This window comes from Coregonus lavaretus (genome assembly GCF_964263955.1).
Source record: "Coregonus lavaretus genome assembly, chromosome: 17".
NCBI lineage: Eukaryota > Metazoa > Chordata > Actinopteri > Salmoniformes > Salmonidae > Coregonus > Coregonus lavaretus.
Window position 1 is genome coordinate 38,657,575 of NC_140004.1, and position 26,045 is coordinate 38,683,619.

The 26,045-nt window shown below is 42.1% G+C and overlaps 1 protein-coding gene across 1 annotated transcript in view; it reads left to right on the plus strand.

Annotated features, from left to right (window-relative positions):
* The first annotated feature begins 17,123 nt into the window (after nucleotides 1-17,123).
* LOC311144389 (succinyl-CoA:3-ketoacid coenzyme A transferase 1, mitochondrial-like) overlaps nucleotides 17,124-26,045 on the plus strand; it is a 106,555-nt gene continuing 97,633 nt past the window's right edge. Inside the window, exons 1-4 of the mRNA XM_084180404.1 lie at nucleotides 17,124-17,274; nucleotides 20,126-20,234; nucleotides 21,677-21,750; nucleotides 22,323-22,355. Coding sequence (XP_084036530.1) covers nucleotides 17,173-17,274; nucleotides 20,126-20,234; nucleotides 21,677-21,750; nucleotides 22,323-22,355 — 318 coding nt within the window. The 5' untranslated portion in view covers nucleotides 17,124-17,172. The remainder of the gene's footprint in view (nucleotides 17,275-20,125; nucleotides 20,235-21,676; nucleotides 21,751-22,322; nucleotides 22,356-26,045) is intronic.

Sequence of the window (26,045 nt, forward strand, 5' to 3'; positions counted from 1 at the left end):
TAAAGATGATGAAGTTTTTTGGTGGGCTATTAGATATAATTGGGTTAATCATGAACATAGAGATTTTTATTCTTTGTTGCTAGACAGAAGACTTAGGTGACTTAAAAAATAGACTTGTCATGTCCAACAATTAGTCTTCAGGTCAAGCCCGGGAGAGCCTGGGTAGAACAGAGTTTGAACTAAACATACGTGTTTTTACAAGATAAGAGATTGATTGATTGGATTACTAATTGATTCTGAACTGGATGAAAGTTGAATTTAACTGCCATAAAAGACAAAGGAAGTGGGAGGAGCAATAAAGAAGCAAAAGATAATCCCAAAAATGAAAGGCATGGCAATAGGATGATAAATTACATAAGGAATGGTTTAGAAAGGTAATATTGACACATGGGCAAATCATGTGTCAAAAAGGGGGAGTGATAGGATTAAATAATAATGATAGGATTAAATAAATAAAATTACTTAAAAAGAAAAAACAACAATAGAAATTGAGAGCTCAACATGTATGTGTGAAGATAGTTTATTAACCACACCCGTATGTCAGAGGTTTTGTGCCCCACAGGTGAACTAAAGGAGAAGGTGACCCACTCTATCACACCAGGAGACTGGGTGTGGATCCAGTCCCTAAAAGAAGAAAAACTGGAAGCAGGCCTGTTGGGAAGGGCCCTATCAAGTCCTATTAGATCCATCTGGGTGCATGTCACACACTGCAAAAAGGTAAACCCAGTTACACCTGATGAACAAACACAGAGTTAGGAGAAAGATCCGATCACCATTAGGGCTCGGGGGTTGGCTCCTTAACGAAGATTTCCTTACCCTGTCTGATCATCCCTGTGTGAGTTTGGTAGAAGGTGAAGTAATGGGTTGGCGTCTGACATGTTCTCAGGGCAAGGGTGGGGATTCACAGGTCTCCTGACGGTAGGTAGCTGTCTGATTGTGGGGGCCATATTCCTAACACACTCAAACCCTTCTGATCAGCCAAAAGTAGTAGTTAACCTAAAACAAGTTGATAAAATGATACCTGAGCACAGTCTATGAAGGCATAGGAGACAGCTAGACGTAGGGAAAGGGGAAGATTAGGGACTTTAGGGGAGGACATCACTGTATGTGTGTCGCCGTGTACATCCTGGGACTATGTAGTTGCTCATGTCGAGAGCGTGGGGGATATGTAAATCTCCATACACAGTTTGGGGACAGGTGTAGTGTTGTGAGGGTAGGGAATTACCAGAAATGGCAGTGCGACCCATAGAAGGGTAGGTACTGTCTGAAAGTCTGAAGTACGCAAAAACAGGTTACAGACCTGACAAGTGAGATATCCTCTTCAACTGGGGCACCCTATAGAGTAAACCTCTCTGAGGGAGGTAGTGAGACAGTGCAACCTATAGACCTGAAGAAAGTAGGACAGGTGGAGACGGGGTGTAGGAAGCTTGACCGGTGGTTGGAATGGATTTAGTATACGGCAAGAACTATGTCTAAAGAGGACTGTTATGCCTGTGGGACAGCCAAACCAAGGTTAACAACTACTCCGTTCCCCTTGACAGGCTTTGACTCTCTGTTAGGTTTATCCTCCATACAAGCCACCTGGGAATGTGGTGAAAGAGTCTTGTAGTAACTTGAACTATCAGTATCCCCCGATAACAAAGTCATTCCGACCTAGGTTGCCTACGTTTGAAGTCTCAGGGGATTCTAATTGTTATTCTAGGACTAGTAAGATAGGATACAGAGTAGGGCATCTTAGCTCTGCTCCTACACAGAGAATATCACAACTGAAAGAGAACATGACTAATCTCTCCTCTTTGTTGCAGCCAGAGGATTGTAGGAACTAAAACCAGGCCCGTGCTGACATCTGATGGTTGTGTGGTGATAACTGATTGTGAACTCACCTACATACGCAAACAATCAAACGTGTCAGAGACTGGTGAGTTGTCACATAGAAAGTAGGACCTCCTCCCGGGATCCTTTGATGAAAGGATCCTTTGATGGGGTAGGAGTACCTCGAGAGGTTCCAGAACAATTCAAAGCTAGGAATCAGATCGCAGTTGAGTTTGAATCAAGTATTTTTTGGTGGTCAACAATTAATAAAAACGTAGATTGGATAAATTATATTTACTATAACCAGCAAAGATTTATAAACCACACTTGTGATGCAATAAAGGGATTAGATGAGCAGACAGCGGCAACTATCTTAATGACAAGGCAGAATAGAATAGCTTTAGATATGCTTTTGGCTGAGAGGGGCGGAGTTTGTGTTCTGTTTGGATCTATGTGCTGTATTTTCATCCTCAAACAATATAGCACCGGACGGGTCAGTGACAAAAGAGCTTCATGGGAGTAACTACACTGACGAACAAACTGGCTGAGAGATCTGATATTGATAGCTCCATAAACGGTTGGTTTGATAACATATTTGATAAATGGAAAACTATTGTTGTAACTATTCTGGGTGAAGTTATAGCCTCTATGGGTATACTTGTTTTTTGTGGATGTTGTCTTATTTCCTGTGTCTGAGGTTTGGTGAGAAAGGAGATGGAGAAGGTGATTTCCCACAGATGGTGAGATAAGGCCCAATCCTGGACTCCAACCTAGGAATGGAGGATATGACCTACCAGGCTTGGTGGAGTGACACTAGAGGGTGTCTAAAGGGGGCCAAAATATACTTATCTGTTTGTGTTTTATGTTTTAATAGTGTAGTGGCTTCCTTTCCTCTTTACCATAGCCACTGCCCTAGCCTGAAGCGGGGTTGTTTCGGACGCATACAGTCCACACTCAACGTTTCCAAACGGCCAAACATTCAATGAGATCCAGGGATATAGTGCAACAGAAAATGTTTATTCTTCTTATCTAACAAAAAGGTATTCTCCAATCAACTTAAAGCAGAGATTACTTGAAATGCAAATACATAATATAATATGACCTGTCTGTCTGTATTTCTGTATGTCTATATGGTCAAAAAACTATACCGCTCCCGCATCTAGCAAGGACTCCTCCCCCCGAAGGCCCAACTTCCTGCCTTTATACTAACACAATTAACACAGTACAATGAATGGGCAAGAGGGGGGGCCAAAAACTGAGTTACACTAATAACAAATGAATATATCTCAATCCGGTAAATAAATCATAAAGGTACGTACCTAATATTTCATCATATACATTAATATTTAATATATTTACACAAATGTACATGGAGCTCAGTATGTTCAGTCTTTTATACAAAATATGCCCAAATCGGCTCTAACATACCGGCCCCTAATTGTTGACTGCACTGAATGCACAACAATTACTTAATATTCAAACGTAGAGCCAATACAAAAACATTCTATACCAGAGCACCATTACAGTTCATAGCTATATACAAATATACAAGGTGCCATATAGGAAAATAGTCCATAGATCTCAGTCTGAGTTGAAGTGTAAAGGTGTTCAACTTCCAAAAAATGTCAAGAGTTTGACGTCCACAAAATGTATGACATCAAAGAATGTAAGAGTACGACATCAACGAATCAGAGGTGCACGTGATTCAAAGATGGAGCACTGTGTGTGTGTGTGTGTGTGTCTCACTTCGTCGCCTCAAGGAGCAGACAGAGTTTATTGATAGGTCTCTGTAGGATATTGGTCTTAGTCTTAACCATGACGCTCCGGACAAGACCTTTGGCCCCTGGCAAAGCCTTCACCACACGCCCCATTAGCCAAGAGTTCCTTGGGGCGGTGTCATCGACGATGACCACAAGGTCACCAGGACTGAAGTTTCTCTTAGTTTTGTTCCACTTGTTCCGCTCCTGCATAAGTGGAAGATACTCCCTGATCCATCTCTTCCAGAAGAGGTCAGTGATATATTGTACTTGCTTCCATCTCCTTCGTGAGTATAGGTCACTTCTCTGGAATAGTCCTGGTGGCAGGACTGGCTTTGCTTTCAGATGAAGCAGAAAAGGTCATCATTCGATTTGAGCAACGACAGCACTTTAAACAAGAAATTGCACTAGTTGTAAAAGGAAAACAATGTGCCAAGAGAAGCGGCTCAATCTGTAAGCTTGATCCAATAGTTGACAATGGCATTCTGAGAGTAGGAGGAAGGTTAAGCAAAGCTGCTATGCCTACGGAACTAAAGAATTTTGACTTATGTTTTGTGTTCTATTAATCCTGTGTTTTATGCTTTATTAATCAAGTTAACCATGTGAATGTTTGTATTTTCTTATGTGATGGTTTGAAGTTCCTTGGTGACTGGTAACAATTTGCAAGTGGGGTGTAGATGGACTGAGGGTTTTAATTTTTTAGTATCATTATGGCCTATTAATAAAAGTGTGATTTTTTGTTTGTATTGTATTATAATGAATGACAATCTGTGTTTTCTTATTTTTTGAATCACACCTTATGAGGTGTGAAAAGGGGGACTATTGGGGATTTATTATTCTCCTAAATTGATGGGATGACTAACTTAGAAAGAATGCAGTCTTGACTGGGCTAATGTAGGCTGTGACACCTGGCAAGGCTGTGATTGATGTGAAGAGCTGCTTTAGGGGGTAAAAATAAGATAAGGATTGTGTCTTCAAATGCTAGACTATAATAGTTATTTGTGATCTGTGAGCCTTCCTTTGACATAGGAATGATGTCTAAGGGAGCTGGCTCTTCTCACTATGATAGGTTGTTATGATAATCTTGTGCCTGGCTGAAGTGTGTAACAAATGGTGCCGAGGAGATGAGAGCAACCCCTGAATCAACGGATTGGCTGAGAAAGTTTAAACCACGCTCAAGTCTTTACTCTAATTGGCCAGCAGAGAAGTGGGAAACTCCCTCTGTCAGAGTATTTGGGTATTGTTTCTGGAACAATGTGTTAGTTGTCTGGGGTGTTCTGCAAGACATCTCAGAGAGCCCGTATATACGAAACATCATATTTACCATTGAAGGTTTTTGCATTAATTAAAATAACTAGTATACCTTAGAAGTCGTGTTGACCTCTTTTGTTCCTGATACCAGATTTGAATTGACGCGACTTTGACAATGTGTTCTAGGCCAGTGGTTCCCCCACCTGGGGTCCGCGCCCCCATAGGGGGGCGCCAGAGTTCACAGGGGGGCGCATGATCTTATTTGCTTTGAGGTCAAACATGCATAAAATGTTCCACTATAATTTAATTGTAAAATTAATACATTTTAAAATGTTATTAAAGATCATATGCTTGCAATGCCAAGGCCAATCTAAAAAATAATAATAATGGCAGAGAAATGTAAAAGCGGTAATTTCCCGGAAAAACGTGTGCACGTCAATGACCCGCGCTCAATCAGTTTCAGATATCAGCTCGTTTTTCCTGCAGTCAGAGCATCATTATTTTATGAATAAAACAACATGTCTAAGAAACGTAAAAGTGCTGATGACTCATCATCAAAAAAGAAAGTAAGGCTATATCTCCTGAGTGGCGCCGCATCGCAGTGCTAACTGTGCCACTAGAGATCCTGGTTCGAATCCAGGCTCTGTCGCAGCCGGCCGCGACCGGGAGACTCATGGGCGGCGCACAATTGGCCCAGCGTCGTCCAGGGTAGGGGAGGGAATGGCCGGCAGGGATGTAGCTCAGTTGATAGAGCATAGCGTTTGCAACGCCAGTGTTGTGGGTTCGATTCCCACGGGGGGCCAGTATAAAAAAATAAAAATAATTTTAAAAAATGTATTCACTAACTGTAAGTCGCTCTGGATAAGAGCGTCTGCTAAATGACTGTAAATGTAAATATCTCGAGAGTTATCTTAACTTCGGTTTTATTGAAGGCCAGGACTCGGCCAGAATGTGTCATCTGTGGCGAGAAGCTAGCTAATGACACCATGAAGCCAAGCAAAATGCAACGACACCAGGAAACAAAACACCAGGAGGCTATTGGTGAAGGTCAGGATTTTTTTGAGAGGAAGAAGCAGTTGGCACTATCAAAAAGATCCACAGATATCAGAAAAGCATTTGAAAGAGCAGGCAGTGATTTACACAGAGCCACGGAGGCGTCATTTGAGTGTTAGCTATCAATTGCCAAGGCTAAAAAGCAGCACAATATTGGAGAGCAGCTAATCAAACCCGCCTGCCTTAAAATTGTAGAGAGGCTGTGAGGCTGTGTGGCCCACAGGTGGTGGATAAAGTGAGAACCGTCCCACTCTGACAACACCGTCAAAGACAGAATTGATAAAATGGCTGGAGATTGTCAAAACCAGCTGCACGAGAAGCTTAGGAATGTTCCCTTTGCCAATCAGTTGGATGAAACAACAACAGTGTCAGACGAATCCGTGCTCATCGTTTTTGTGCAATATATTGACGGTGATGACTTTAAACAAGACCTTCTTATGTCTACCAATATTGACGGTGATGACTTTAAACAAGACCTTCTTATGTCTACCAATCTTATGTCTACCAATCTAGCCACAACAACAACGGGCCAAGATATTTTTATAGCTATGGACTCATATCCCTCGTCCAACAATCTGCCCTACGAGAATATTGTTGCATGCTGCACTGATAGGGCTGCAGCGTCGATGGGCAAAAACAAGGGATTTAACAGCCGATTGAAGGAAAATGCCCGGGGTGCGCAATTTTCCACTGCATGCTACATCGCCAAGCATTGGCCATTAAAAAACTTTCGGAAGACCTTAGTAACAACCTGGCAACTGTTGTTAAAGTTGTAAACTTTATTAAGGCTCGCCCTACTAACAAGAGACTGTTTTCCCAGCTGTGTGAGGATGAAGCGCATCAAACACTGCTGTTACACACAGAGGTACGCTGGTTGTCACGTGGACAAGTGCTTGTGCGTTTTATGGAACTGCAGGAAAAAAATAAAGGAATTCTTGCAAGATCACAATCGACCACAGTGCGAACAGCTGACTGATGCGTTTTGGATCAAAACGGCATACTTAGCGGATACATTCACTCTACAATGAGACAAACAAGCGGATGCAGGGTCCTGAATCAAACGTCATGCAGTGCAACTACTCTCTCGACGCTTTTGTGTGGAAAAATGTCAAAAGGGGACAACAATTTCCACTGCTGATGAAACAGTCTGGTGGCACTGTGCCTGCGTCTTTACGCACTGAGTTTACCAGGCACATGAACATGCTTCGGGAGGAAATTAAATCCCGTTTTGCCGATGTTGACGAATACTTATCAAAGGAATCGTGGGTGATGGACCCTTATATTTGCAGTCTCGAGGATGTGGAATACATCGGCTGTGAAGATGAGCTTGCAGACCTTCAAGACGATTCTATGTCAAATAAATATTTCCACGAGAACGGATACAAAACGTTTTGGATTGTCAAAGGACACGCTGTTGCACCCAGACTGGCCAAACACGCAGCTACAAGGGTTATTCTACCATTCAGCACTACGTATGTGTCTGAGACGGCCTTCAGCGCGCTTGTAACAATAAAAACAAAGCCCGTAACAGGCTCCATGTCCACAAGGACTTTAGGCTGGCTGTCACTAGCATCACACCTGACATCCCATCCCTGGTCAGAGGTATGCAGGCCCAAGGAGGCCATTCGTTTTTTAAGGAAGGAACAAGTTATTGATTGTAACGTACTGTTTGTTATTGTTACTTATTGTTATTTTTATAACACATATGTAGTATCGAGTAAATGTTGCTAGTCATTGCTGATAAACAAAGGAGTCCGCTCATACTGAACCTTGATCATAAGTTTATTCATATCACAAGCTTTCAGCATAAGTTTTACAGGTGTCATGCCCAGCCGGAGAGCGACGTCCCAGATTGCAATGGTCGCTCTAACCTCTTCTTCGCTTTTTACCCAGTATATATAATCTTCCCAAGATAGGGGTGGCTCCCTCTACTGTCCAATCCCCTGTCTACAACACACAGACTTCTCTGTCCTATCCGGGGTGTCACATTAAAACCATTCCCTCTGACACTAAAATAAACGTTCTCTCCGGTTCCACTTAAAAACATTAACAACGTCATAATCTTCAAATACGACACATACATTATAGCGTTGTCAAAACCAGTGTTCACATGATGTGCATGTGTGTATTCAACAAACTGCCCCGTTTCAGTTAATTGGTCTGAGGGAGATCTAGGACAGAGCTATATAGGTCCAGTTAATCACTTATTACGCTGATAATGAATCATTATTATTATTTTGGTAACAATGTGTGTGTATAGGCCTACAGTTGATTATACACAAAGATAACCAGGGCAAACCAAAGAGAAAAGGAAAGAAAAACAATAATTGATGTACATTTTTGCCAATAAAGATTTGGAATGAATCACTTTATTATTATTATAATTTTTTTTTTTTTTTGTGTTTTTTTTTTTTGGGGGGGGGTCAGCTTTTCTTAGATACAAGTAGGGGGGGCTTCAAGGAAAAAAGGTTGGGAACCACTGCTCTAGGCAACAGCTTGCAGATAGCCTACAGTGCGGCTAGGCTGTGTGGGTAGGCTAGTCTACATGATGAGATTATTATGGATAAGAGCGAGAATATTTGTATTCGTCAAACAGTGAAGAATCGATCATCATGTCACCAGAATAAGACCATCGATATTTATTGGAAACGAGCATCAAACTCATCACCATGCACTTTCACCACCATGTGAAGTTCATCATAACTTCTTCTGTAATATTATGGTGGTCTGCAAACAAACGTTAATCATAATGTATTTAATCTGTAGCCTAATAAACTACATGGTTTCCCAAATCGTAATGGGAGGACCACACACCATATCATCGCGTGACTTCAAGTTTACTTCGATATGATGGTTATTATATCAATGTTTATGCATAATGGCGTTTCCACCTCCATATCTCGCAAAATTTGTTTTGTTTTGTCGACATTTGGAAAGTTTACTGGAAATTTAATTTTTCCATCAGGCCGGTCATGACATTTTTATCCTACATGTACTTTACTCACATATAAAGGTTTGATGGGAACCTTGTTAGTGATCCAATACATGTTTGCTTCAAATACATCCATTTATTTGGGCCCTCTGTCAATTGCAAATCCATACTTTTTCAATAAACCATAATCAATTACAACCACCGACTGTTTTGCTCACTGCTGTTGCGTGTGCTAATCGAATCTCAACAAGGAAACTATCCGTAGTTGTATTTTATTGGATTTCAGCAAACGAAGGCACGCAACTACAGAGAAGAAACATGGTGCAAGGTTAGCGTTGATCTTGGTCTCTGCTCCACTCCGTTGGTGGAGTTCATCAGAAACTTCCTTCACCATGGAGTGAAGTTTAGTCAGCTAGGTAAAGCCCAAAAAATCTATCAACAAGTAAATCCAGAGAGGAAGAGAGAGGCCCAACTCGGCGGAAATCTGTCTCCCTCCAGCAGGTGGCGTTTTTTCGTTGTTTCTCCCACCAAGCAAGGAGTTTTTTGTATGGAGGTCAACGAGAGTGTCGAATTTGTTCAACCAAAAAATGAATGCCTTATTTGCTATGTGAGATTTATTTGATCGAATAGAAGTTTTGTAATGCTGAAGTTGTTATGAGTGTACTGATATAAGTAGAACACGTGATAGACGCACAAATATCATACCTCCCTCCCCAAAAAATGCTAACCTCACCTGTTATTGTAATGGTGAGAGGTTAGCATGTATTGGGGGTATTTTTTAATTTGTTAATTTTACCTTTATTTAACTAGGCAAGTCAGTTAAGAACAAATTCTTATTTACAATGACAGCCTACACCGGCCAAACCCGGACGACGCTAGGCCAATTGTGCGCTGCCCTATGGGACTCCCAATCACGGCCGGTTGTGATACAGCCTGGTATGATATTTGTGCATCTGTAACTTTCTCACTTATCATTATTCACGATTCATTCAGGATTATCTGTAATCATGGTAGCATCCACATTAATTTAGAAGTGTTTAGAAACATTATATTCTTATTTACAATAAAAGTGACTCCAAAGTGACAATACATTATTAACCATTAATTTCTATTGGGCACAAAATAATCTGAAACACAACCAAAACAAACAGCAAATGCATCCAATGTGTAGAGTCACAAGCTTGATGTAGTCATTGCATGCTATGAATGTGGGACCAAATACTTTTTACTACTTTAATACACATACAAGTGAATTGGTCTAAAATGGGGGGACTATGAACAAAAAGTGCTCTAATTTCTAAAACGGTTCACCCGATATGGATTAAAATACCCTCAAATTAAAGCTGACAGTCTGCACTTTAACTTCATATTCATTGTTTGATTTCAAATCCATACTTTTGGAGTATAGAGCCAAAAGATGAATAAATGCTTCACTGACCCAATAATTATGGAGGGCACTGTAATTCATATCATAGGCCTAATAGTACTGTAGAGCTCTTTTTACTTTCACACAATATAGCTGGGTCACCCCATCCTGTCCCTAGGGGTCCACCTCCCTGCAGCACACCAACCCAACACCCCCACCCATCTTTAGGATCTTAGTGAAACATTCATTATTGGTTTCAGGTGTGTTAGGCCAAGGCCAAAGTGACAACCAATAATACGGCAGACCCCCAGGGCCAGGACTGAGCAGCCCAGCAGCTAGGGATTGCCTAAATAGGTATCTCCCCTGACGTGGGCATGTTTTCAATACAGACTCCTTTTGTCGTACAGTATTCCATATAAGGCAACCAGACCTTATGCAAGTTGCACAGTATACCTTTAATCTTGTAATAAATAAAATCTAGTGATACATAACTTGACATTTCTGACATCCATTGTGTCATTGTGGGAGGATAACAAACCTTCCAATTAATGGCAATGCATTACTTAGCCACTATAAATGCTAGGTTACACAGTTTCTTCTGATAACAGTCTCCAGTATCAACATTTCCAAGCAAACAAAAACAGGGAGAAGGGAGAATCTGTAGACATGCTGAGATAAAAGGACATACTCTTTGCCAGAATTCAGCTAGCCTTCAGCCAGCCTTCACAAGAGCATAACATATGCACTTCGAGCAGAGGAATTACATTTCAGAGTGCATGATATTCAGTTTCATTGGCATATAGTACGTTCTATGGATGGTCTTAAACCGCAGTCATTTATGTCTGAGATTATATGAATATGACTGGGCATTCAAACATATCATTATCCATTCATCATCATCAATAGTGTCTTCCGGGTCTTCCTCACATGTTTTGTGTCATCGGGAAAAGCCTCTATCAACCCTTGATACAGTTTGGAAATCAACTTTAGAGGTTTATCAGACAGCCTTAAAATAGTTTCAATCTTTGAAGCTTCCGGCGTGTTCATTGTTTACTGCACAAAGAGAATAAAGTGTTGCATCTGCAAAAGTTAACCTCAGCTCCGTCACAGACTGGTCTTCCCTGGTTGCCTGACCCTGCTAAGACCCCAGTCATCTGATCCTGCTCAGATGAGGCATGACAAAGAATTACCTTGGTGTACATTTATACATTATATTATCCAAGAATAGAATCAATGGTTCAATAATTGAAATGGCGATTATTCCCAGATCCCAGAACCCAGACTGTAGCTCACCCATAGTCAAGATGGAACTTTGTATCCATTCACTGTTTGTTGTAATATACAGCAAAATTCCCCTGAGCTCCGTAGACTGGTCTTCCCTGGCTGTCTGACCCTGCTGGGACACCTGTCACCATCTGATCCCGCTAAGACATGATGAGCATAGTGTTGTGTACCGACTGTGCACCATGACAGTGAAGCCTGTAGAGCTGTTTATACTGTGTCAGTGTGAAAAGTAGGGAATTAGCTAGGGAAACTGACAGATCAACAGCTTTACATTGCTATACTGACAACAATTGCGCTTCAATCGTTTGGCCGCTGGTTTCATGGTTTGATTCAGGTCTAGACTAGTGTGATTGAGGCAAAAATAATAGCTAAAGTTAGTGAGCTAGCTAGCTGGAATGCATTTCAATTAACAGGTGTGATCTCCACATGTGTGGTTCCCACCGTGAAGCATGGAGGAGGAGGTGTGATGGTGTGGGGGTACTTTGCTGGTGACACTGTCAGTGATTTATTTAGAATTCAAGGCACACTTAACCAGCATGGCTACCACAGCATTCTGCAGTGATATGCCATCCCATCTGGTTTGTGCTTAGTGGGACTATCATTTGTTTTTCAACAGGACAATGACCCAAAACACACCTCCAGGCTGTGTAAGGGCTATTTGACCAACGGAGAGTGATGGAGTGCTGCATCAGATGACCTGGCCTCCATAATCACCCGACCTCAACCTAATTGAGATGGTTTGGGATGAGTTTGACCGCAGAGTGAAGGAAAAGCAGCCAACAAATGCTCAGTATTTGTGGGAACTCCTTCAAGACTTTTGGAAAAGCATTCCTCATGAAGCTGGTTGAGAGAATGGCAAGAGTGTACAAAGCTGTCATCAAGGCAAAGGGTGGCTACTTTGAAGAATCTAAAATCTAAAATATATTTTGATTTGTTTAACACTTTTTTGGTTACTACATGATTCCATATGTGTTATTTCATAGTTTTGATGTCTTCACTTTTATTCTACAATGTAGAAAATAGTACAAGTAAAGAAAAACCCTTGAATGAGTAGGTGTGTCCAAACGTTTGACAGGTACTGTATATCAAATCAAATCAAAATGTATTTGTCACATGCGCCGAATACAACCTTACCGTGAAATGCTGACTTTCAAGCTTTTAACCAACAATGCAGTTGTAAGAAAAAAAAAGAGTTAAGAAAATGTTTACTAAACTAACAAAATTAAAGAGCAACAATAAAATAACAATAACGAGGCTATATACAGGGGGTACTGGTATAGAGTCAATGTGCGGGGGTACAGGTTTGTCGAGGTAATTGAGGTAATATGTACAGTGCCTTTGGAAAGTATTCAGACCCCTTGACTTTTTTCACATTTTGTTACGTTACAGCCTTATTCTAAAATTGATTATTTTTTAAATCCTTAGCAATCTACACACAATACCCCATAATGGCAAAGCGAAAACAGGTTTTTAGAAATGTTTGCTAATGTATTACAATTAAAAACAGAAATACCTTATTTACATAAGTACTCAGACCCTTTGCTGTGAGACTCGAAATTGAGCTCAGGTGCATCCTGTTTCCATTGATCATCCTTGAGATGTTTCTACAACTTGATTGGAGTCCACCTGTGGTAAATTCAATTGATTGGAGATGATTTGGAAAGGCACATACCTGTCTATATAAGGTCCCACAGTTGACAGTGCATGTCAGAGCAAAAACCAAGCTGTGAGGTCGAGGAATTGATCGTAGAGCTCTGAGACAGGATTGTGTTGAGGCACAGATGTGGGGAATGGTCCCAAAATATTTCTGCAGCATTAAAGGTCCCCAAGAACACAGTGGCCCCGATCATTCTTAAATGGAAGAAGTTTGAAACAACCAAGACTCTTCCTAGAGCTGGCCGCCCGGCCAAACTGAGCAATCGGGGGAGAAGGGCCTTAATCAGGGAGGTGACTAAGAACCCAAAAGGCACCTAAAGCAATGCAAATAGTCCGGGTAGCCATTTGATTAGCTGTTCAGCAGTCTTATGGCTTGGGGGTAGAAGCTGTTAAGAAGCATTTTGGACCTAGACTTGGTGCTCCGGTACCACTTGCCATGCAGTAGCAGAGAGAACAGTCTATGACTAGGGTGGCTGGAGTCTTTGACAATTTTTAGGGCCTTCCTCTGACACTGCCTGGTATAGAGGTCCTGGATGGCAGGAAGCTTGGTCCCAGTGATGTACTGGGCCGTACGCACTACCCTCTGTAGCACCTTGCGGTCAGAGGCCGAGCAGTTGCCATACCAGGCGGTGATGCAACCAGTCTGGATGCTCTCGATCGTGCAGCTGTAGAACATTTTGAGGATCTGAGGACCAGTGGTGGAAAAAGTAGCCAATTGTCATACTTGAGTAAAAGTAAAGATACCTTAATAGAAAATGACTCAAGTAAAAAGAAAGTCACCCAGTAAAATACTACTTGAGTAAAAGTCTAAAGGTATTTGGTTTTAAATATACTTAAGAATCAAAAGTACAAGTAATTGCTAAAATATCAAAAGAAAAAAGAAAAGTATTAATAATTTTCAATTCCTTATATTAAGCAAACCAGACGACACAATTTCAGTGTTTTTAAAAATGTATTTAAGGATAGGCAGGGGCACACTCCAACACTCAGACATAATTTACAAACGAAGCATTTGCATTTAGTCAGTCCGCCAGATCAGAGGCAATATGACCATGGATGTTGTCTTTAAGTGTGTGAAATTGACCATGTTCCTGTCCTGCTAAGCATTCAAAATGTAACGAGTACTTTTGGGTGTCAGGGAAAATGTATGGAGTAAAAAGTACATTATTTTCTTTAGGAATGTATAGAAGTAAAAGTAAAAGTTGTCAAAAATATAAATAGTAAAATAAAGTACAGATACACAAAAAAATGACTTAAGTAGTACTTTAAAGCATTTTTACTTAAGTACTTTACACCACTGCTGATGACCCATGCCAAATCTTTTCAGTCTCCTGAGGGGGAATAGGCATTGTCGTGCCCTTTTCATGACTGTCTTGGTGTGTTTGGACCATGATAGTTTGTTGGTGATGTGGACACCAAGGAACTTGAATCTCTCAACCCGCTCCACTACAGCCCCGTCGATGAGAATGGGGGTGTGCTCGGCCCTCCTAGTCCATGATCATCTCCTTTGTCTTGATCACGTTGAGGGAGAGGTTGTTGTCCTGGCACCACACTGCCAGGTCTCTGACCTCCTCCCTAAAGGCTGTCTCATCGTTGTCTGTGATCAGGCCTACCACCGTTGTGTTGTCGGCAAACTTAATGATGGTGTTGGAGTCGTGCTTGGCCATGCAGTCATGGGTGAACAGGGAGTACAGGAGGGGACTAAGCACGCACCCCTGAGGGGCCCCCGTGTTGAGGATCAGCGTGGCTGATGTGTTGTTGCCTACCCTTACCACCTGGGGGCGTCAGGAAGTCCAGGATCCAGTTGCAGAGGGAGGTGTTTAGTCCCAGGGTCCTTAGCTTAGTGATAAGCTTTGAGGGTACTATGGTGTTGAACGCTGAGCTGTAGTCAATGAATAGCATTCTCATGTAGGTGTTCCTTTTGTCCAGGTGGGAAAGGGCAGTGTGGTGTTATCTGTGGATCTGTTGGGGCGGTATGCAAATTGGAGTGGGTCTAGGGTTTCTGGGATGATGGTGTTGATGTGAGCCATGACCAGCCTTTCAAAGCACTTCATGGCTACAGACGTGAGTGTTACAGGTTGGTAGTCATTTAAGCAGGTTACCTTGGTGTTCTTGGGCACAGGGACTATGGTGGTCTGCTTGAAACATGTTGGTATTACAGACTCGGTCAGGGGCAGGTTGAAAATGTCAGTGAAGACACTTGCCAGTTGGTCAGCGCATGCTCAGAGTACACGTCCTGGTAATCCGTCTGGCCCTGTGGCCTTGTGAATGTTGACCTGTTTAAAGATCTTACTCACACCGGCTATGGAGAGCGTGATCACACAGTTGTCCGGAACAGCTGGTGCTCTCATGTATGCTTCAGTGTTGCTTGCCTCGAAGCGCGCAAAGAAGTAATTTAGCTCGTCTGGTAGGCTCGTGTCACTGGGCAGCTCGCGGCTGGGCTTCCCTTTGTATTCCGTAATAGTTTGCAAGCCCTGCCACATCCGACGCGGGCGGCAGGTAGCTTAGTGGTTAAGAGCGTAGTGCCAGTAACCGAATGGTCGCTGGTTCTAATCCCAGAGCCGACTATGTGAAAAATCTGCCGATGTGCCCTTGAGCAAGGCACTTAACCCTAATTGCTCCTGTAAGTCGCTCTGGATAAGAGCGTCTGCTAAATGACTAAAATGTAATGTAAATGTGTCGGAGCCGGTGTAGTAGGATTCAATCTTAGTCCTGTATTGACGCTTTGCCTGTTTGATGGTTCGTCGGAGGGCATATATATCTCACTAAATGACGAAAGGTATGTGGACACCTGCTCGTCGAACATCTCATTCCAATATCATGGGAAAATATATGGAGTTGGTCCTCCCTTTGCTGCTTTAACAGCCTCCACTCTTCTGGGAAGGCCTTCCACTAGATGTTGGAACATTGCTGCAGGGATTGCTTCCATTCAGCCACAAGAGCATTAGTGAGGTCCGGCACTAATGTTGGGCTATTAGGCCTGGCTCACAGTCGGCGTTCCAATTCATCTCAAAGGTGTTCGATGGGGTTGAGGTCAGGGCTCTGTGCAGGCCAGTCAAGTTCTTCCAGACTGATCTTGACAAAACATTTCTGAATGGACCTTGCTTTGTGCACGGGGGCATTGTAATGCTGAAACAGGAAAGGGCCTTCCCCAAACTGCTGCCACAAAGTTGGAAGCACAGAATCATCTAGAATGTCATTGAATGCTGTAGCGTTAAGATTTCCCTTCACTGAAACTAAGGGCCCTAGCCCGAACCATGAAAAACAGCCCTATAACATTATTTCTCCTCCACCAACTTCACAGTTGGCACTGTGCATTGGGGCAGGTAGCCTTCTCCTGGCATCTGCCAAATTTAGATTAATCTGTCACACTGCCAGATGGTGTAGTGTGACTCCAGAGAACGCGTTTCCACTGCTCCAGAGTCCAATGGCAGCGAGCTTTACACCACTCCAGCCGACGCTTGGCATTGCGCATGGTGATCTTAGGCTTGTGTGCGGCTGCTCGGCCATGGAAACCCATTTCATGAAGCTCCCAACAAAGCTTCCAGAGGCAGTTTGGAACCTGGTAGTGAGTGTTGCAACCGAGGACAGACAATATATATATATATATATATATATATATATATATATATATATATATATATATATATATATATGACTGACTCTAACATTGCTCCTTCTGATATTTTAAATTTTATTTTTTTGAATTTTGGGGATTATGTGTGTATTGTTTTGTATTAATGCACTGTTGGAGCTAGAAACACAAGCATTTCACTGCACATGCGAAAACATCTGCAAATCTGTGTACAGGACCAATACACTTTGATTGGATTTTTAGTAGTCAGTGGAGTGCCTCTAGCAGCGAAACAGTTACATTATACTGAGCTAGCGAGCTTCTTTCGCTCCCATTGATCGCTCCTCCGCTAGCCCCGCCCCTACTCCCCTTCTAGCTTTAGTGTCATTTTTCTAGCTGGTGATCGCACATACACGACATAACTCAACCGCCTGGCAGCCCCACATTGCTCATCATTTCGAAAAGCCTGTCGGTTAGCTCCAAAAACATGGCGGCCCTTAAAGTATTGTCAAGAGCGGAGAATGTATTATTCAAAAACCTATCTGCCACCTGCAGACCCAATTTGAACTTCACACTTTCCTTGAGCAAGGTCAGTATCGAAATGCGTCAACTAAATAGACCAAATGCGAAAATGCATGCAGCTAGATACATTGAGAAGCGTTACTTTTTTAATGGTTAGGTTAGTGTGAATGTGTCATATAGTGTGAATGTGTCATATGGCACCTTCCATTTTAACCCCTAAATTGTCATCTGGATTCAAGTGAAATCGAAATTCATTATTTGCATTTACTGTCGGCAAGTAGCAGCATATACTTGGTTACTGATCCGTTCTTTTATACCTCAACACTACCGATCCCTTTCATAAATGCTCGTGATGTCTGATCCATGATCCATGTTAGCTATTTCCCATCATGTTATCTTAGTAGCCTATATGGTGGCTAGCAGTAGGCACTACTCTGTCACCCGTAAAAACTAAAAGGACCTTGGTTGAGAAAGGGACTAATGATTTCAATTTAATGTGTCCGTTTGTTTGTTTTGGCAGAGCCATGTGTTATTTGTTTACAGTAGAAAAACCCGTGTAGCTGATTTGGTAGAGCATGGCGCTTGCAAAGTCCGGTGTTGTGGGTTCGTTTCCCACGGGGGGCCAGTATGAAAATAACTGTAAGTCGCTCTGGATAAGAGCATCTGCTAAATGACAAAAATGTAAATGTAGATAGTTCCCATTGATGACCCATTGAAGACACTCACTCACCCCCCCACTCTTTGCCATATAAGGTCCAACTATATTAGGATCGAATGGAGAACATATTTAGTGAATATATTTGAAAGTCATTGATGTAGACTACCGATAATAATTTATTTGTTGTATTTCTCCTTTAAACTGTGTAAAGAATGAACCCCATACCAACATAGCAACACGCATAAGCCTAAGAATGTTGTCATTGACATTGCGCTTCAGGTTGCAACCCAGTGCCCCCAGACCCTTTGCATGCCACGCGCGCTAAGGACAGACAGAAGTAGAGGCATGTAAAAAGTGCAGAACAGTGTCTGTGAAGTATAGTCTACAGGTAGTATAATAGCAAATAAAGCATATTTGATATATACAGTTCTCCAATAACGGTATTGTTTAATCTTGTCTATGTTTGCGTTTCAGTTTTAGAAGTAGTTAATTGGAGGGTATACACAATACACACCACAATGTTTAGGGAATTACAAAGTCTTTGACGCCACGCTAGTGTTGTTCAATACATTGTATTGTGCGTTGCTTTACCTGTAGAAGTTGGCCTCTCAGTGTGGGGTAATCCAGTTGTATTGTTATGTTTTGGCCTCATTTGGTCACATGTTATGCAGTTGCTGTTGTTTGACATTGCTGCCACACTACAGTTTGTAGCTAGACCTCAGATAAGGTGTTGTAGGTTATAACAGTAAACAGAGCTAATGGTCGTTAATCCTACTCAAAGGCTAGACAGCCTGAACACAAGATGCTGGTCCTAGGTTAACAGTCAAGCCTATTTTGTGAAATGTTTTTCTGGGAGCATTTTCCTCCCTCTTGATTGGCCATAATTGCTGATTCACTATTGCCAATTCATTTTTATATGAGCTGAGGTCAAAGTCAAGTCACTTATGTCAAATAACTATTATGCACTATCTTATAATTGGACACAAATCCACCCAGAATATAGTTCCTCCCCAGTAGTTTGGTGGATCATAATAGAGTGAAAGGTGTGATAATGGGTGAATACTAAAGCTGGTCATAGGTTATTACAGACTTCTACGTTAACTACATCAGGGGGTGATTGCAGACCTTTTAATTCTGTTTTATAACAAGAGATTAATTTCACGTCACTAATGTCAGAGCTTAGAAGAACTAGCCTATAATGGACTGTATTGTTTTGTCAGGGACATTCTCAGATCCACCAGACTGCCTCATTCCTCCAGTGAACCTTCCATCTACAGCAGTCTGGTATAGTGGATATAATTAGTTACAGCAGAGGAGTTAAAGGATGAGCGAATGGTGGGTTAATGGCAGAAAATTAAAGGCTTGATGAGGTTAAAGGCCTCTGTCTTCTCTCCACATCTCAGCTGGAGGAATTTGCTTCCTGGCAGAGTTCCAAAGTTCAAGACTGTCTGTCTGCTTGCCACTCTTACTCTAGCTGACTAACTGTTGTAAACTGTACATGTCCCCTTTGTTTGTTGTCCGTTGCCTGCCTTGTTTATCTTTCCTGTGCTGTAACTGAATCCATTCTTTACTCTGGGCATTCGTTTTTATCTCACTGCCCTCAATGTGAAGTGCTGATGTTGACCCGATAGCCTAAACTTTGATGGAGTGCTAGCATTGGGGCAATTCCACATTAACAGAGTGATGCTGAGACTAAGATAAAAAAAGAAAAAAAAAGAAAATGTATGCCAAACAAAAACCAATGATTTGCCAAGTTAAACAAACCACTCTATGCACAAGGACTACTTTTAACGATTTACACTAAATATTTGACAAAAATATTACCTGAAGAACAGTGCAGATGCGAAGTTTGCTAACAGAATGACGGTTTGTGCTGTTTGTGCCGTCCGTCTGTTACCAAACTTTGCATCTGCACTGTTCTTCAAGTAAATGTGTTTTTGTCAAATATTCAGTGTAAATTGTTAAATGTAGTCCTTGTGCATAGAGTTGTATGGTTTGTTAAACTTTGAAATCAATGTTTTTTGTTTGGCATTCCGTTAACGTGGAAAGATTAGAGTCTCAGCATCACTCTGTTATTGTGGAATTTCCCACTGGTTTTGCCTGGGTCTTTGTTTGTCACTACTCCTCATCACACACCTTATTCTGAGAATAGGTGAATCTACCTGTGAGAAGACTCCTGAACATGGCAAAATATTACAGAATGTTGCCAGAGTTGGTCTAACACTGTCTAACTGTGTGACTGTTCCTCTGTGTTCCCCAGATGTGCGGCTGCTCCTTCTCCACCTCCAGTCAGAGAAAGTCACAGTTCTACACAGACCCCACAGATGCTGTGAAGGACATCCCCAGTGGAGCCACCATCCTAGTGGGAGGTAAGATCAGGAGACAGTCAATACTTCACTGTGGGCTCTGAAAGGGCTTTTTCCTGGGATGCCTTGCAAATGCAGCTGTAACTGAAGACTGTTTACCCCTGGACACTTACATTTGTACATTTTAGTCATTTAGCAGACGCTCTTATCCAGAGTGACTTACTGGAGCAATTAGGGTTAAGTGCCTTGCTCAAGGACAGATTTTTCACCTAGTCTGCTCAGGGATTCGAACCAGCGACCTTTCGGCCCAACACTCTTAACCGCTAGGCTACCTGCCGCCTGATGTATAAGAATTGGATAGGAGTGTAAGCAAAATGATGGAAATTTCACCTCGCCTATCAGAGGGCAAGGTGGAGCTATTATCTTATTGCTAATACCTACACTATATATACAAAAGTGTGTGGACACCCCTACAAATTAGTGGATTCGGCTATTTCAGCCACACCCGTTGCTGACAGGTGTATAAAATCGAGCACACGGCCATGCAATCTCCATAGACAAACATTGGCAGTAGAATGGTCTTATTGAAGAGCTCAGTGACTTTTAACGTGGCACCGTCATAGGATGTCATCTTTCCAACAAGTCAGTTCGTCAAATTTCTGCCATGCTAGAGCTGCCCCTGTCAACTGTAAGTGCTGTTAATGTGAAGTGGAAATGTCTAGGAGCAACAATGGCTCAGCCGCGAAGTGGTAGGCCACACAAGCTCACAGAATCGGTGTGGAAGAACTTGAATGGCCTGCACAGAGCCCTGACCTCAACCCATCGAACACCTTTGGGATGAATTGGAACGCTGACTGCGAGCCAGGCCTAATCGCCCAACATCAGTGCCCGACCTCACTAATGCTCTTGTGGCTGAATGGAAGCAAGTCCTCGCAGCAATGTTCCAAATCTAATGGAAAGCCTTCCCAGAATAGTGGAGGCTGTTAAAGCATTAAAGGGGGGACCAACTCCATATTAATGTCCATGATTTTGGAATGAGATGTTCGACGAGCAGGTTTCCACATACCTTTGGTCATGTAGTGTATCTCCTACAGGTAGGCTAGGGAGACACTTGTGTTATATATATCCAAGTCTATTTTCTCTGTAAAAACGGTTCCTCTTTCTCAGTGGGGGAAATGTTCACTCACACATTGCCTTGTGTCCAGTTCATAGATAATGGACAATGCTCTCCATTTTAGCTGCACTGTCTGAATCATTCTGCATCTTTGCCCCCAACACACACACACACACATACACACACATACACACACATACACACTGGGCTGCTACGACAGATTCCATAGCTTATAAGAATAGAATTGGGCTTGTGTTTGTTTCCACTGTGTCTAAAGAAGGCATAACTTCAGAGGGCCTAACTACACAGGGTCACTCTGTCTTTCCAAGGAAAAGAAGTCATCAATAAAAATGACTGTAAACATGAATTTATTATGTTTCTCTCTCTCCAGGGTTTGGTTTGTGTGGCATCCCAGAGAACCTTATCAACAGTTTATTAAAGACTGGCGTGAAGAGCCTCACAGCCGTCAGCAACAATGCTGGGTAATTGTGTGTGTATGCAGTGTGTGTCTCTGTGTGTGTCTGTTTGCGCGTGTTTGCACACACGTGCAGGTGCCTGTGTGTAACTCAAAACCATAGATTGATTTTCCATCTCTACCCTCATTTACTGCTGTTAAGCAAATGCCAGTGTTTCTTAATGCCAGTTAGAATCCGATGTCCGTGGCCCCCCGTAATTCTAATTAGCATAATACAAAAATCCCCATCACAATCCATCTGTTTAAGCTAGAGATGTCTGTTTGCATTGGATGCGTCTCAATCCACTGCATCCTTCCGCTTCTGCGGTGAAAGGTGGCAGAGCTACAGTGGTGTTTGTCAGACCATGAGACATCCTGAAAATCGGTCTTCTCACGAAAACGTCTGTAGCGCCCGATCGGTTTGGCCTACAAAATATTATTATCTGTTATGCTCTACGACTCCCACAAGCATCACGGGACTCATCTGAACTTCTGTCTGTAGTGTCCGAACAGTTTGGGCTACACACTAATATGACCCTTCTATGGAAAGGTGAGTCTCTCGAACATGTACATGTTGCTCTAGGACGAACGCAAGCCTCACAAGACTCGTCTGAAGGTACCCCGGTACAAGTAAAAAAAATTAATGGAAATATATATGAAAGTAGTTTAGTGCCTAAAATAAAGGGTTAAATAGGTGTAAAAAAGGTGTCCTGATCTTTCTTATATCTCTCAGATATAGGACAGACACTTCCCAACAAACTTCCTTTAGATAAATTTTTTTGACTATCTGTTGTTCCATTTAGTGAATCTGTTATTCAATACGTTTCAATGGGCTAATAGCAGTAAAGCCAAATTCAATGTTACATCAAATCATTTTGTAATATTTTTTTTTTATTCCTTAAGGGGTCTTAAAATAAAAAATCTAATAGCTACAGTGCATTTGGAAAGTATTCAGACCCCTTGACTTTTTCCACATTTTGTTACGTTACATCCTTATTCTAAAGCAAAACCAGGTTTTTTAGAAATGTTAGCTAATTTATTACAAATAAAAACCGGAAATATTACATTTACATAAGTATTCAGACCCTTTACTCAGTACTTTGTTGAAGTGCCTTTGGCAGCGATTACAGCCTCGAGTCTTCTTGGGTATGACGCTACAAGCTTGGCACACCGTATTTGGGGAGTTTCTCCCATTCTTTGCTGCAGATCCTCTCAAGCTCTGTCAGGTTGGACGGGGAGCGTTTCTGCACAGCTATTTTCACGTCTCTCCAGAGATGTTCGATCGGGTTCAAGTCCGGGCTCTGGTTGGGCCACTCAAGGACATTCAGAGACTTGTCCCGAAGCCACTCCTGCGTTGTCTTGGCTGTGTGCTTAGGGTCGTTGTCCTGATGGAATGTGAACCTTCGCCCCAGTCTGAGGTCCTGAGCGCTCTGGAGCAGGTTTTCATCAAGGATCGCTCTGTACTTTGCTCCGTTCATCTTTCCCTCGATCCTGACTAGTCTCCCAGTCCCTGCCGCTGAAAAACATCCCCACAGCATGATGCTGCCACCACCATGCTTCACCGTAGGGATGGTGCCAGGTTTCCTCCAGACGTGACGCTTGGCATTCAGGTCAAAGAGTTCAATCGTGGTTTCATCAGACCAGAGAATCTTGTTTCTCATGGTCTGAGAGACTTTAGGTGCCTTTTGGCAAACTCCAAGCTGGCTGTCGTTCCTTTTAATGAGGAGTGGCTTCCGTCTGGCCGCTCTACCATAAAGGCCTGATTGGTGGAGTGCTGCACTCTGGAGCTCTATCAGAGTGACCATCGGGTTATTGGTCACCTCCCTGACCAAGGGCCTTCTCCCCTGATTGCTCATTTGGCCAGGCGGCCAGTTTTAGGAAGAGTCTTGGTGGTTCCACACTTGTTCCATTTAAGAATGATCGGGGCCACTGTGTTCCTGGGGACCTTCAATGCTGCAGAACCTTTTTGGTACCATTCCCCAGATCTGTGTCTCGACACAATCCTGTCTTGGAGCTCTACGGACAATTCCGTCAATCTCATGGCTTGTTTTTTGCTCTGACATGCACTGTCAACTGTGGGACATTATATAGACAGGTGTGTGCCTTTCCAAATCATGTCCAATCAATAGAATTTACCACAGGTGGAGTACAATCATGTTGTAGAAACGTCTCAAGGATGATCAATGGCAATAGGATGCACCTGAGCTCAATTTCGAGTCTCATAGCAAAGGGTCTGAATACTGTAAATAAGGTATTTCTGTTTTTAATTTTTAATAGATTTGCAAAAATGTCTAAAAACCTGTTTTCACTTTGTCATTATGGGGTATTGATGAGGAAAAACATTTATTTAATCAATTTTAGAACAAGGCTGGAACGTAACAGAATGTGGAAAAAGTGAAGGGGTCTTAATACTTTCCGAAGGCACTGTAAATTATCCTTGGTATGACCATCTTAAAATAATTCTGTATGTTAACTTCATATTCATCATCTCCAGCACCACCCCAACATCAACATACAGTATGTGAAAATGGTGCGTTTCTATGTTTTGTAGTAAAAAAGATAGATGAAGATATGTGTTTTCAATGTCATCAGCGATAGCTGGACTCATAGGATAATGGGTACTGCACCAGTGACCAGAGGGAGAGACTGACAACTGTGCTGAGTGGTTGGCTAGTTTAAGCCAAGCTGTCAGTGAGGATGAACTTATCCTGCTAGATGTGTGGTGAACTGTAGGACCAACGCTCTAAGGATGGTGCACAGACTGGAACAAAGTGTCTGTCTTCAGAAAGCAGAGAAATGTAAACGCAACCTGTTACAGTACATACTTAATTAATGTTAGCCCTACGAAATAAAACTGCACATGTCAATGTTTGAGGTATTTGTCCAGTGAATCCTGTTAACCATGGGACTGGCAACCTGTAATGGAAAGTTGTGGGACAGACTGTGAATCTAATAATAGCGGTGTTCACTGTGTTCATTTATAAAGAGATTCATTTAGCACATCCCAGACATGCCACAGGAGCTGGATAAAATAATATAACAACAAAAATAAAGTGAATGTCCAAGAAAGAATATTCAAATTAAAAGAAAGTGAACTCCCAGTGTATCCTTTGGCCATAAAGTGATTTCATTTGGTTTGCTTGAGGCCGTTGTCTGATTTCATTGGCTTGTATTCGGTATCATTTCCTGGTCATACTAGGCTATGAAGAGGACATGATGTCAGGTTTAATTTTAGAGTGCAGACATCCACTGAATGTTCCCTTACAGCTCTTTCTTTGCATCTCTCCATCTATGCCTAATCTCTTGACAGAAACCTGAAGAAGCAGTAATTTTAGAGTTAAAATCCTTCAGATCTTTTTTTTTTTTTTTTTTAAGGTCAGGGTACAGGCCTATACTCGACCCAGATTAGACATTTGACATTTCTACTAGTCAGACAATCGTTAGTAATCTGAGAGGGAATGGTTTTTAGGCTATAGACATAATAGAAAAGAAAGCTCTGGAAAGTGTCAATATCACAGCACTGAAACTTTAGGAGAAGCAAGAGAAATGATGCTTTTCTTTTCTGTGGAGTCTCTTTCTCTCTCTCTCTCTCTCTCTCTCTCTCTCTCTCTCTCTCTCTCTCTCTCTCTCTCTCTCTCTCTCTCTCTCTCTCTCTCTCTTTCTCTCTCTCTTTCTCTCTCTCTCTCTTTCCCCTCTCTCTCTCTCTCTCTCTCTCTCTCTCTCTCTCTTCCCCCCCCTCTCTCTCTCTCTCTCTCTCTCTCTCTCTCTCTCTCTCTCTCTCTCTCTCTCTCTGTGCGTGTTCTCCTTCTCTCCCTCTCAGATACAGTGGGTCCTTTATGTAGGGTGTTATATGAGACGGGAACCTCATGGGTGCACTAGGGCGACCCACTGAGCTCTTATAGGAGGACATTTTACCCACTGGAGGGGACTTTGTTTTACTCTCACTCCATAACCTTCTGCTGGAGTTACTGTACAACAAAGACACATCACACTGTTAGTAACATAAGATGTTGTAAGCACTAAACGGTCATGCCAGCACTGTTCCACTGTTCAAGCAGTGGGTTTTCTTTTGTGGGAAAGGTTTAGCATCATGATACTCGATACCGAAACAATACTCAATACCAAAACGATAGTCGATAACGAAATGATACCCTGGGGGGGGGGGGGATATGGTGTAGCGTATTAGCTAAAGTCACAGAATAACCGTTGGGATTATTATTTTTAAACATTGAACAGTATGTTGATAACTGGTAGAACAAATAAAATAACAAATAGAATATATTCTATTCTATATTCAATTTCTTGC